Source organism: Salmo salar, chromosome 17, assembly GCF_965601325.2.
Source record: "Salmo salar chromosome 17, fSalSal1, whole genome shotgun sequence".
NCBI lineage: Eukaryota > Metazoa > Chordata > Actinopteri > Salmoniformes > Salmonidae > Salmo > Salmo salar.
Genome location: NC_138307.1, coordinates 66,541,619 through 66,553,860, shown reverse-complemented (window position 1 = coordinate 66,553,860; position 12,242 = coordinate 66,541,619). Strand labels below are relative to the sequence as shown.

General features: G+C 47.3%; 1 protein-coding gene across 1 annotated transcript in view; it reads left to right on the top strand.

Annotated features, from left to right (window-relative positions):
- The window catches only part of LOC106609571 (staphylococcal nuclease domain-containing protein 1), a 348,667-nt gene that overhangs the window by 333,303 nt on the left and 3,122 nt on the right, over positions 1 to 12,242 (top strand). Inside the window, exon 23 of the mRNA XM_045700024.2 lies at positions 10,057 to 10,101. Coding sequence (XP_045555980.2) covers positions 10,057 to 10,101 — 45 coding nt within the window. The remainder of the gene's footprint in view (positions 1 to 10,056; positions 10,102 to 12,242) is intronic.

Sequence of the window (12,242 nt, the reverse complement as noted above, 5' to 3'; positions counted from 1 at the left end):
TCTACCCGCTTTTGGCGGATGTTAATTTTATGCCCTGGTTGGCTCTTTGTAGCGACATAAGCTAATACACAACACTCACCTAGCGCTTTGAGCTAGGATTGTTGTTTTGGCTTTGGTGTTAGCTCCAGTGTGTGTTTGTGTGTTAGCTCCAGTGTTAGCGTTGCTAGTGTTTGTATTTGTGCTGATGCAGGCATGTGAGTGTGGAGTGTTTTGGGAGGGAGGGAGAGAGCAGAAGGCAGCCTGTGGGAGAGCAGCTGTGATGTGGATGGAGAGTTTAGAGGACGTACGCTGCTGCTTGAAGCCCAAGCTGAAGAGGGATATGAGAGCTGGGGATCAGACCAACACTTGCTTTTAATTGCTGTGCTGTTCTGCAGATGAGAAGCCCCATGGGAGCTGTAGTTTATTTCCCAACAGATCATTTTATTTTGGCCGTGTAGGTAAATTGCACTACTGTGAAGGGATGGATGTGCTGCCTCGTGGGAAATGTGTTTTGGGGAGTTGCAGTGTACATTTTATTATGAAAGGACGGATGATGTGGGTAGTGTAGTTTCTTTGTAGGTGTTATATGGGGTGGCAGGTAGCCTAGTGGTTAGAGCGTTGGACTAGTAACCGAAAGGTTGCAAGATCGAATCCCCGAGCTGACAAGGTACAAATCTGTCGTTCTGGCCCTGAACAAGGCAGTTAACCCACTGTTCCTAGGCCATCATTGAAAATAAGAATTTGTTCTTAACTGACTTGCCTAGTTAAATAAAGGTTAAAAAAATTAAAATATGGGTTACGGTGTAATTATTCTGTGGTGAAAATGCCTTGTGCAAGTGAAGTTGTTACATTTTGGTGTAATTGTGCCGAGAGGAACAAATTAGGTGTTATGTGTAGTTTTCTCTATTGTGCTGAAGGCAGACATGATGCCCCATGGGAAATGCAGTTTCTTCTATTACAGGGTAATTGTGCGGTGGGCATTGCTGTGATGCCTCATGGGAAATGTAGTTTCTTCTATCAGTGGAATTGAATAGTGGGGTAGAGATGAGATGCCACATGGGAATTGTAGGTTTGTCGGTTAATACAGCTGTCTGCCCTTATCAGTGAACAGCAGAGATAAATTGAGTACTCAATAGCAGCACGGACTCTGGGGGGCTCCGAGGCCCTGCAGACACACAGAGAGACACAACCAATCACTCACCTATCATAGGCAGTAAAGATAGACAGTTCTGAGACATACAGGCTGACTCTTTTGTTGTGGTGTAGTCAATGGCCTTTTGCAGTACTTTCAACCAACTTTGTCTGGTTGACAGCTTGCCATCGACCCCCTCACCCTAAACCCCCCATGGGTTCCTGTCATGTCCCGTCACCCCCCCCCCCCCCCCGCCATTACACTGTGGAGTGTGCAAAAGCATGCCCCTTCCTCACTGTTCGATACCTCATTAACCAGTAAGAGTTGGTGTTGAACGCCTATTGGACACTTTCATATCGACCCTACCTCTCATACCCACACACACACCGCCAGCAGCAGAACTCTGAGGGCCTTGTGACATGTCCAGTGTGACAGTGACACGCGCCACTAGCCAAGCTCTATTTCCCCTGGCCCGACCACACACACACACTCCTGCCTCCCCCGCACCCTGGAGACAGGAGAGGAGAGAGAGACAGAGGGGGGAAGTGAGGGTTGGAGAGTGGGTGTAGGTCATTTAAACTTCTGTCACTTCACAGTGGGTGATCTCATGGGGAGAGACAATAAAAGAGAGAAATAGAAACAAACTATTACTGCTACTCTACCCTAGGTCTGCCAACTCATCTTTAGCCAACTCATCTTTAGCTATGTCTATAGGGTTCCCTTTTTTATACTTTCTTTTGTTGTATCATAATCATTTAGGCTGGTTTATATGGTCAACATTTTCTTTCAGTGGAAAATGACCTGGTCTGTCAGTGTATTTTACCATCAAATGCACTAGGTCAAATCTCGAAGTTCTCAGCCTGTGTGTGTCTCTACCTGGTGTGTGTGTGTGGAGATGAAGTAGGCCCACATACCGTTTTATAAACCTTGTTCACAATGTGTCTATCCAAGAGTAGGGCTGTGGTCATGACATTTAGTCAGCCAGTGATTGTCAAGCTAATAACGGTAATTTACCGTTAATTAACATAAACGCATTTAGCATCTCCTGGCTTCCACACACAGCCTCCAAGCCACTGATGCAGACCTTTTGGAACATCTACAGTTTTAAAAGTCTAATAAACCCATGTAATATAGCCTACACCATCACAATTAAACCATTATTTATTTTAGACAGGTCTAAAGAAACATGATATGAAGAAAATGTAGACTATTTCACTTGAACAGAATAGCATACTCTGAGTTGTCCTTATGTTAGGCCCTGATCTAGCTATCCTGTGGTTAATTTTCATGCCAGCCAGGTAGGCTATACTCCTGTTGTACAGCGAAGCAATGTGCTTAATATGAGGAAAGTTGAGAAATATAGTAGGCCTAGCCTATAGAACGCGGATGGGAACCTCCTCTTTTTAATAGAGGCCATCACTCTGTTTTCTCACACAATTGCATAACCTAAAGAAATGTTGCAACATGAGCTCATGGACTCTCATGAAGTGTTTGATTAGATTTTTGATAACATTTGCATTGATGTCAGAGTGATTAGAGGGAAAATAGAGTGCTGAGTACCAGGCTGTTAGCACGTTTGGTAGGCTACTAATGACCATCAGCAGCATCAGAGCTTGCAGAAGCCTAATTGCCATGACTAAACAGTCACGTGGAATTTGACTGCGGTCATGACTCGTGACTGTCGGTGTGACGGTAATACAGTCACCGTAACAGCCCTATCCCAGAGTGTATATGTGTGTGTGTATAGCCTATATAACGTGGTGCGTTATGTGCCTGCATTCACGGAGGCCAGGTCCTCTGATGGGGCGCTCCCCTGTCGTTGGTCCTCCCCTGTCGTTGGTCCTCCCCTGTCGTTGGTCCTCCCCTGTCGTTGGTCCTCCCCTGTCGTTGGTCCTCCTTAACTCGTTGAACCATCGGTTTCGGGGCGCTGTCATGCCACATTGTCCCCCTCGCTGCCTGAAAGCCCCCGACAGCCCACACTGCTGGAGCTACCAGCATGCACCGGGGCCTGTCCCAGCATGCCTCACAGGGACTTCAGAGGGACACACACACACACACACGCGCATGCAAACACGCAGTCACACAAACACACACACACACAGGCAGACATACCGTACTCTCACACACAGACATGCACAGATGGCACACACACACACTCCCACACACAGCCTCCAGGGAGCAGTCTCTGACGAAGACTGCTGTGATTAAAAGAGGGGCTTTTCAAATCAAATCCATGTTCCCAGGATGTCTGGAGAGACATGGGGAGAACACTGAGTCTCCTCTCGCCATGCACTATTCATTGGAAAGACAGACAGCCAGTGGTGTGGTTCTGTCTGTGAGGGATATCACTTAAAGATGAATTATGCAGAAATCACTCCATATTTCCTGGTTGCTAAAATTCTAATAGTTTGCCTAATTTCAGTTTGTTACAAAACAAGCAAGTATAGTGTAGAGAATCATTGTACCATCTAAAACCCTGAAATGTATTTTCCATAACCAAAAATATTGTATTTTCAGCTGTTTGAAGCTGGTGTACAAAACTGAAACTTAAGAATGTGAAGCATAGAAATAGCGCACATAGAACAGATTTACCGCTTCTTAGACTTGCTTTCAATGAGAATGACAGATCTATAACTACATTTCTATGTCAATTTGGTCATGTCGCCCAAAAAGTTACATTTTGCAGCTTTAAGACTAACACCCAGGACTGCAGAGTCAGATAAGCCTGGAAAGAACTACGAAGTGAGGAGTAGTTGTTATTCACAAGTACAGAGGCAGACTGTTCAGAAGGTAAATTGGACTCGGATACCAGTTGTTAATCCATTGCTGACTATTCATAAGATGGAATACATTTGGTCTCTCTTTTTGTGTTTTGGGGGAAATGAGAGAGAGGGAAAGAGAAAGAAAGAGGGATGTTTTGCAAGTCAGAGAAGGCATCGGGTATATAATACAACTGATACTTAGTGTTGCTAACGAGCGTTAGCTTTGTTGTACAAAATGAAGAACATTATTCCAGATTGACTATAATGGGGTTCTAAGGCATCACCTGCATTGAGTCAGACACTATGGTAATGGCTGTACTCTCTGTACCAAAAACAGGATGCACATGATCTGTTCATCCTGAACCAGAAAGAATAGTCACTCACACACCTCCTGCCAAAAACCTGCCATCTAGCACATTCACAGCCTTGCACCAAAACACCACCTGATCTTGCACTCTCACATACACACATGTAGAGAGACACACACACACAATCTCCAAAACACCACCTGTGTATAGTGATCCACCAAACACACTCTTACTTAGTCTTATTCTACACACTCAACACACTCTCCAACACACTGACCAACAACACCATATTTCCACCACCTCCCAGTCTGCCAGGTAGTGACAGGTTGTTCACCAACACCATATTTCCACCACCTCCCAGTCTACCAGGTAGTGACAGGTTGTTCACCAACACCATATTCCCACCACCTCCCAGTCTACCAGGTAGTGACAGGTTGTTCACCAACACCATATTCCCACCACCTCCCAGTCTACCAGGTAGTGACAGGTTGTTCACCAACACCATATTCCCACCACCTCCCAGTCTGCCAGGTAGTGACAGGTTGTTCACCAACACCATATTCCCACCACCTCCCAGTCTGCCAGGTAGTGACAGGTTGTTCACCAACACCATATTCCCACCACCTCCCAGTCTGCCAGGTAGTGACAGGTTGTTCACCAACACCATATTCCCACCACCTCCCAGTCTACCAGGTAGTGACAGGTTGTTCACCAACACCATATTCCCACCACCTCCCAGTCTACCAGGTAGTGACAGGTTGTTCACCAACACCATATTCCCACCACCTCCCAGTCTGCCAGGTAGTGACAGGTTGTTCACCAACACCATATTCCCACCACCTCCCAGTCTGCCAGGTAGTGACAGGTTGTTCACCAACACCATATTCCCACCACCTCCCAGTCTACCAGGTAGTGACAGGTTGTTCACCAACACCATATTCCCACCACCTCCCAGTCTACCAGGTAGTGACAGGTTGTTCACCAACACCATATTCCCACCACCTCCCAGTCTACCAGGTAGTGACAGGTTGTTCACCAACACCATATTCCCACCACCTCCCAGTCTACCAGGTAGTGACAGGTTGTTCACCAACACCATATTCCCACCACCTCCCAGTCTACCAGGTAGTGACAGGTTGTTCACCAACACCATATTCCCACCACCTCCCAGTCTACCAGGTAGTGACAGGTTGTTCACCAACACCATATTCCCACCACCTCCCAGTCTGCCAGGTAGTGACAGGTTGTTCACCAACACCATATTCCCACCACCTCCCAGTCTGCCAGGTAGTGACAGGTTGTTCACCAACACCATATTCCCACCACCTCCCAGTCTACCAGGTAGTGACAGGTTGTTCACCAACCTGGTTTAGATGGGACCAGGGGGATCTGTCTGGCATATGGAGCTCTGTGGGGTCATACAGTACTATTATATCTCTCTCTCTCACGCTCTCTCATTCTTCCTCCTCTCCCCCCTACTATCATTCTGAAATACACAAAGCCTACCCCCCCCATCCTATTTATTTGTTTAGTTGAGATATTTATTTCCGTATTCTTTTTGTTTGCTGGTTTATTGGCTAGTGATTGTCCTACTCCAGTGGAAGTAGAGACCGTCTGGTGGCTGTGAAAAGAGTCCTGAAAGGGCTTTTCTGGAACAGCATATGGCCCATATTAGGAGGATGCTAGGCACACATCCACACACTGGTTTCCTGCTCTCACATACTGTACTGAAGACAACAGCAGGAGACGGTCTGTCAGGAAGGCACCCCTTAGTTAAAGGACAAAGAGCTTGGCTAGCTGTCTGGCAGCTCCCTTTCATTCATATAGTAATGCCTCCATATAGTCCCCTGCTATTGGCCAGGACCAAAGTAATGCCTCCTTGTAGTCCCCTGCTATTGGCCAGGACCAAATATGAGGTCATTATTGAGATGGGATTACTCTAAGAGGTCTCCAAAGCAGACGGTAGGTGGGTTGGTGGTGGATGAAAGGAAATGACAAGATGATGGAATTCCATCCAGGGACTTTAACCTACATTAGTAGTCATGAAGGACACGGGGCACCAAAATACTTTTAACATGGCGTATCCGGACCCCTCCCAGCCACTCAAATGTCACCGGAGACCTCTGAAGTAAGACGTTAATGCTATTGACTAGGACCTTCATATGGTCACATCTGTTTGGTAAGGAGATATGTGAACATCTGCTGTCCCCTTTTCTAAATTCTCACTCTTAGTTAGCTTTGATTGATATCTTATGCAGCGGTTGCCGTTTTTGACACCCCACTCACACACAGTCTCTCACACACACACACCACACTCTCTCTCTCTCCAGCTCTCCATCACACACACACAAAGCGGTACGATCCAGCTGTACTGAAGTATGTTTTTCTTCCAGACCCTCGTGTGTTCTGGGTTGCTATCACATGAACCACTGTATACCAGCTAGCTAAGCAATTAAACCCGATGCAGAATCCACGCTGTGCAGTTTTCAACATCTGCCATCCTCCTATATCTGTGTTCGTTTCCTTGGCCGAGAGTCTCATCTGTTCTCCGGATCAGTTATGATGCATGATGGAACCCTCTGTGGTTAATATGGTACTGTATAGAGTAGACTCTCTCACCCCCCCTTCTCCTTCCTCAGCCTTTGACTTTCTCTCTTCCACTCTTCACCCTCTCACCCCTTCTCTCCTCCTTATCCGTCCCCTCTTCTCATCCCTCATTTTTCCTGTCGTCCTCCACCCCTTCCCCTCATTCCTATTCTCCCCCGTCAACGCCTTTGACCCCTTTCTCTTCCCCACTCCCCTCCCCTTTCCCAATTCTCCCCTATCACCCATTTTCTCCTCTTCAACCCACCCTCCATCTTATGAATCCTCCCTCCCCCGCTTCTCCTCACCCACTTTTTCCCTGACTGACCCGAGACACACACTCCAAAAGCCTCCCCATCGATCACGCTGGCAGGAAGGAGCCAGAGCTGAGGCTGGGTTAGCTTGGGTTGGAGGAGAGAGAGGAGGGCTGGCCAGAACCATATAGAGCTAAACCGCTCAGTCACAGTGCAGAGCACCGTCCTCGTTTGGAGCTTTTCAGCCTCTATACACACACACGGACAGACAATACCCACAGTCTCTCTTGACCGTACCCGGACATTTCCTTTCTATCTCTCTCTCTCTCATTTTCGCTCTTTTCCACCCCCTCCCTCCATCTCTCTCCCTCTCTCAACCTCCCTCCCCCATCCCTCGGTCCCGTCATGCTGTGTCCTGTGACTCATCGTCAGGCTCAGTCAATGGGGCTAAATGGACACTGGCATAACAAGAGGTCAATATGCCCAGCGCTGCCTGTCTGCCGCTCCTCTCTCTCGCTCTCTCTCTCACTGTCTCTCTCTCTGTCAGTATCGCGCTGTCTCTCTCTCTGTCTCTCTGTCTCTCTCTCTGTGTCTCTCTGTCAGTATCGCGCTGTCTCTGTCTCTCTCTGTCTCTCTCTGTGTCTCTCTGTCAGTATTGCGCTGTCTCTCTCTCTGTCTCTCTCTCTCTCTCTGTGTCTCTGTCAGTATCACGCTGTCTCTCACTCGGTCTCTCTCTCTGTGTCTCTCTGTCAGTATCGCGCTGTCTCTGTCTCTCTCTGTCTCTCTCTGTGTCTCTCTGTCAGTATCGCGCTGTCTCTCTCTCTGTCTCTCTCTCTCTCTGTGTGTCTCTGTCAGTATCACGCTGTCTCTCACTCTGTCTCTCTCTCTGTGTCTCTCTGTCAGTATCGCGCTGTCTCTGTCTCTCTCTGTGTCTCTCTGTCAGTATCGCGCTGTCTCTCTCTCTGTCTCTCTCTCTCTCTCTGTGTCTCTCTGTCAGTATCACGCTGTCTCTCACTCTGTCTCTCTCTCTGTGTCTCTCTGTCAGTATCGCGCTGTCTCTCTCTCTGTCTCTCTCTCTCTCTCTCTGTGTCTCTCTGTCAGTATCGCGCTGTCTCTCACTCTGTCTCTCTCTCTGTGTGTCTCTGTCAGTATCGTGCTGTCTCTCTCTCTGTCTCTCTCTCTCTCTCTGTGTGTCTCTGTCAGTATCGCGCTGTCTCTGTCTCTCTCTGTCTCTCTGTCAGTATCGCGCTGTCTCTCTCTCTCTCTCTGTGTGTCTCTCTCTCTGTGTCTCTCTGTCAGTATCGCGCTGTCTCTCTCTGTGTCTGTCAGTATCGCGCTGTCTCTCACCCTGTCTCTCTCTCTGTGTGTCTCTGTCAGTATCGCACTGTCCTCTGTCTCTCTCTCTCTCTCTCTCTCTCTCGCGCTCTCTCTCTGTGTCTCTGTCAGTATCGCGCTGTCTCTGTCTCTCTCTGTGTCTCTCTGTCAGTATCGCGCTGTCTCTCACCCTGTCTCTCTCTCTGTGTGTCTCTGTCAGTATCGCACGTCTCTGTCTCTCTCTCTCTCTCTCTCTCTCTCTCTCTCTCTCTCTCTCTGTGTGTCTCTGTCAGTATCGCGCTGTCTCTCTCTCTGTCTCTCTGTCAGTATCGTGCTGTCTCTCTCTCTCTCTCTCTCTCTCACTCACTCACTCACTCACTCACTCACTCACTCACTCACTCACTCACTCACTCACTCACTCACTCACTCACTCACTCACTCACGCTCATCTGAGCCGAAGCCTCACAAGTCAAATCCTGTCTATCCAAGCCAGCCTAATCTCCCACACTTACACAGACTAAGGATGGGGGAGAAAATCACTACAGTTACATTTGACGATATATCATATTGTTTTGACAATATTATTTTTGTGCTAGTTGGCTGTACCTGCACACCACAACTAAAGTATTTTCCTTCATAGCTTGTTCTCCATCTTCTTTTTAAGTAGGAAGCCAATTTGTTTTCAGCACATTTACATGACTGATCAAAACTTGTTTTCTCATGACTCTATCTTGTTCCTCTGCCTCAGACATATGGTGAGCAATATGTTTGGAACAACAAATCACAGTATGGAATCGCAATACATATGTTATCATTTTATTTAACCAAGTCAGTTAAGAACAAATTCTTATTTACAATGACGACCTACCGGGGAACAGTGGGTTAAGTGCCTTGTTCAGGGGCAGAAGGACAGATTTTTACCTTGTCAGCTCAGGGATTCGATCCAATAACCTTTCGGTTACTGGCTACCTGCCGCCCCTACATAACGTATCAGCACCTAAGTATGGTGTTAATCTCGTCATTCCCAGCCCTAACAAAGAACCAGACATAGACACACATATACAAGCACAATCTACTTCATTTACAGACCTCAATATCCTACAGGATTCTGACTTCCTGACTCTATTCCCACCATTCACTGCTCTCAGGGCCCTCGCCGACTAATCACCTGCCCTTGTGATGCAGTACAATCACAATACAGGTCTGATTTCATCACTAGCGTAGGCAGGTAGTGCGCCTTTCTTACCCTGCTGGCCTATCGCTGAAAGGTGAATGCATTTTGATTGTAATGAAATGCTAAATAGGAAGGCTCTAAAAGCTAGCTCGCTGTATAGACGAGAGCCACTTGGCTTGATTGCTCACTGTTGTTAGCTGTTAGCATGTGGGCTAGCAGTTAGCGTCCGCGTTTCCTATTGATCTGATGAGGACCTAGCTGTTTTTGTTGTTACCATGTGCAATGCAGTGCTACCAATGAAGCCTGTCAACATGTGTATTATGAATGTATGGGTGGGAATGTTTGTCGGTGCGTATTGATAGTCTAAAGTGGCGTCCTCCACTTGTGTCCTTCTCATTCATCTGCACTGAGCCGATTTTCAATGAAGGAAAGGAGACGAGTCGAGGAGGCTACGTTAGAGAGTTGAGATGCACCCAATGTGTTTCTCTCCACAGCATTCAGTCTGGTTTAGTTGCAACACTAATGCATGTTCTCTTTCTCTCTCTCTCAGGTGACGGAGTATCTCAATGGTCAGGAGTCTGCCAAGACTGCCAGGGTAAATTTCTCTCTATCTCTTTACGTCTCTTGCGCTCTCTCTCTCTCTCTCTCTCTCTCTCTCTCTCTCTCTCTCTCTCTCGCTCTCTCTCTCGCTCTCTCTTGCTCTCTCTCGCTCTCTCTTGCTCTCTCTCTCTGTCTCTCTCTCTCTACGTCTCTCTCTCTCTCTCTACATCTCTCTCTCTCTCTCTCTCTACGTCTCTCTCTACGTCTCTCTCTCTACGTCTCTCTCTACGTCTCTCTCTCTCTACGTCTCTCTCTACGTCTCTCTCTACACGTCTCTCTCTACGTCTCTCTCTCTCTACGTCTCTCTCTCTCATTCTACGTCTCTCTCTACGTCTCTCTCTCTCTCTCTACGTCTCTCTCTCTCTCTCCGTCTCTCTCTACGTCTCTCTCTCTCCGTCTCTCTCTACGTCTCTCTCTCTACGTCTCTCTCTCTCTACGTCTCTCTCTCTACGTCTCTCTCTCTACGTCTCTCTCTCTACGTCTCTCTCTACATCTCTCTCTCTACGTCTCTCTCTACATCTCTCTCTACGTCTCTCTACATCTCTCTCTCTACATCTCTCTCTCTCTCTCTACGTCTCTCTCCCTCTCTCTACATCTCTCTCTATATCTCTCTCTCTCTCTCTACATCTCTCTCTATATCTCTCTCTCTCTCTCTACATCTCTCTCTATATCTCTCTCTCTTTCTACGTCTCTCTCTACATCTCTCTCTCTCGCGCTCTCTCTCTCTCTACATCTCTCTCTACGTCTCTCTCTACATCTCTCTCTCTCTCTACGTCTCTCTCTATCTCTCTCTCTCTCTCTCTACGTCTCTCTCTATATCTCTCTCTCTCTCTACGTCTCTCTCTCTCTCTACGTCTCTCTCTACATCTCTCTCTACCTCTCTCTCTATATCTCTCTCTCTCTACGTCTCTCTCTCTCTATATCTCTCTCTCTCTCTACGTCTCTCTCTACATCTCTCTCTCTCTACGTCTCTCTCTACATCTCTCTCTCTACGTCTCTCTCTATATCTCTCTCTCTCTACGTCTCTCTCTATATCTCTCTCTCTCTCTACGTCTCTCTCTACGTCTCTCTCTACATCTCTCTCTCTCTATCTATATCTCTCTCTCTCTCTCTACGTCTCTCTCTATATCTCTCTCTCTCTCTACGTCTCTCTCTATATCTCTCTCTCTCTACGTCTCTCTACATCTCTCTCTACGTCTCTCTCTATCTCTCTCTCTCGCTCTACGTCTCTCTCTACATCTCTCTCTCTCTCTCTCTCTACGTCTCTCTCTATCTCTCTCTCTCTCTACGTCTCTCTCCATCTCTCTCTCTCTCTACGTCTCTCTCTACATCTCTCTCTCTCTCTACGTCTCTCTCTACATCTCTCTCTCTCTCTCTACGTCTCTCTCTACATCTCTCTCTCTCTCTCTACGTCTCTCTCTACATCTCTCTCTCTCACTACGTCTCTCTCTATATGTCTCAGCCTCTCTATACGTCTCTCTCTACATCTCTCCCTCTCTCTACGTCTCTCTCTACATCTCTCCCTCTCTCTACGTCTCTCTCTATATCTCTCTCTCTCTCTCTACGTCTCTCTCTATATCTCTCTCTCTCTCTCTCTACTTCTCTCTCTACATCTCTCTCTCTCTCTACGTCTCTCTCTATATCTCTCTCTCTCTCTACGTCTCTCTCTACATCTCTCTCTCTCTCTACGTCTCTCTCTATATCTCTCTCTCTCTCTACGTCTCTCTCTACATCTCTCCCTCTCTCTACGTCTCTCTCCCTCTTTCTCACTTTTCTCTCCCTGTTTCGTAGTAGCTCGCTCAACACAATACAAATTCAGCCTAGCTTTATTGGCATGACAGGTAACCCGGTGTTTCCAAAGCTGTAATTATAACTCCTAGTAGAAGACAGGAGCTCTCCTTCATTTCTCTGCTCCCTCTGTCTTTCTCTCCACCTGTCTGTTCTCTGAAGATATTACACATCTCATTGGCAGGCAGTGCTGTCCTAAATGGAGAGATAGCATCCCCATGGCACACAGGCCTATGGCCGCCTCCACACACCCCAGGGTCCGCTCACAGCACAGCAACCAATCCAAACGCAGGTGCTTCTACCTGTTTAGGTACACTAGCCAATCGTCTAGTCAGATGACAGAGCATA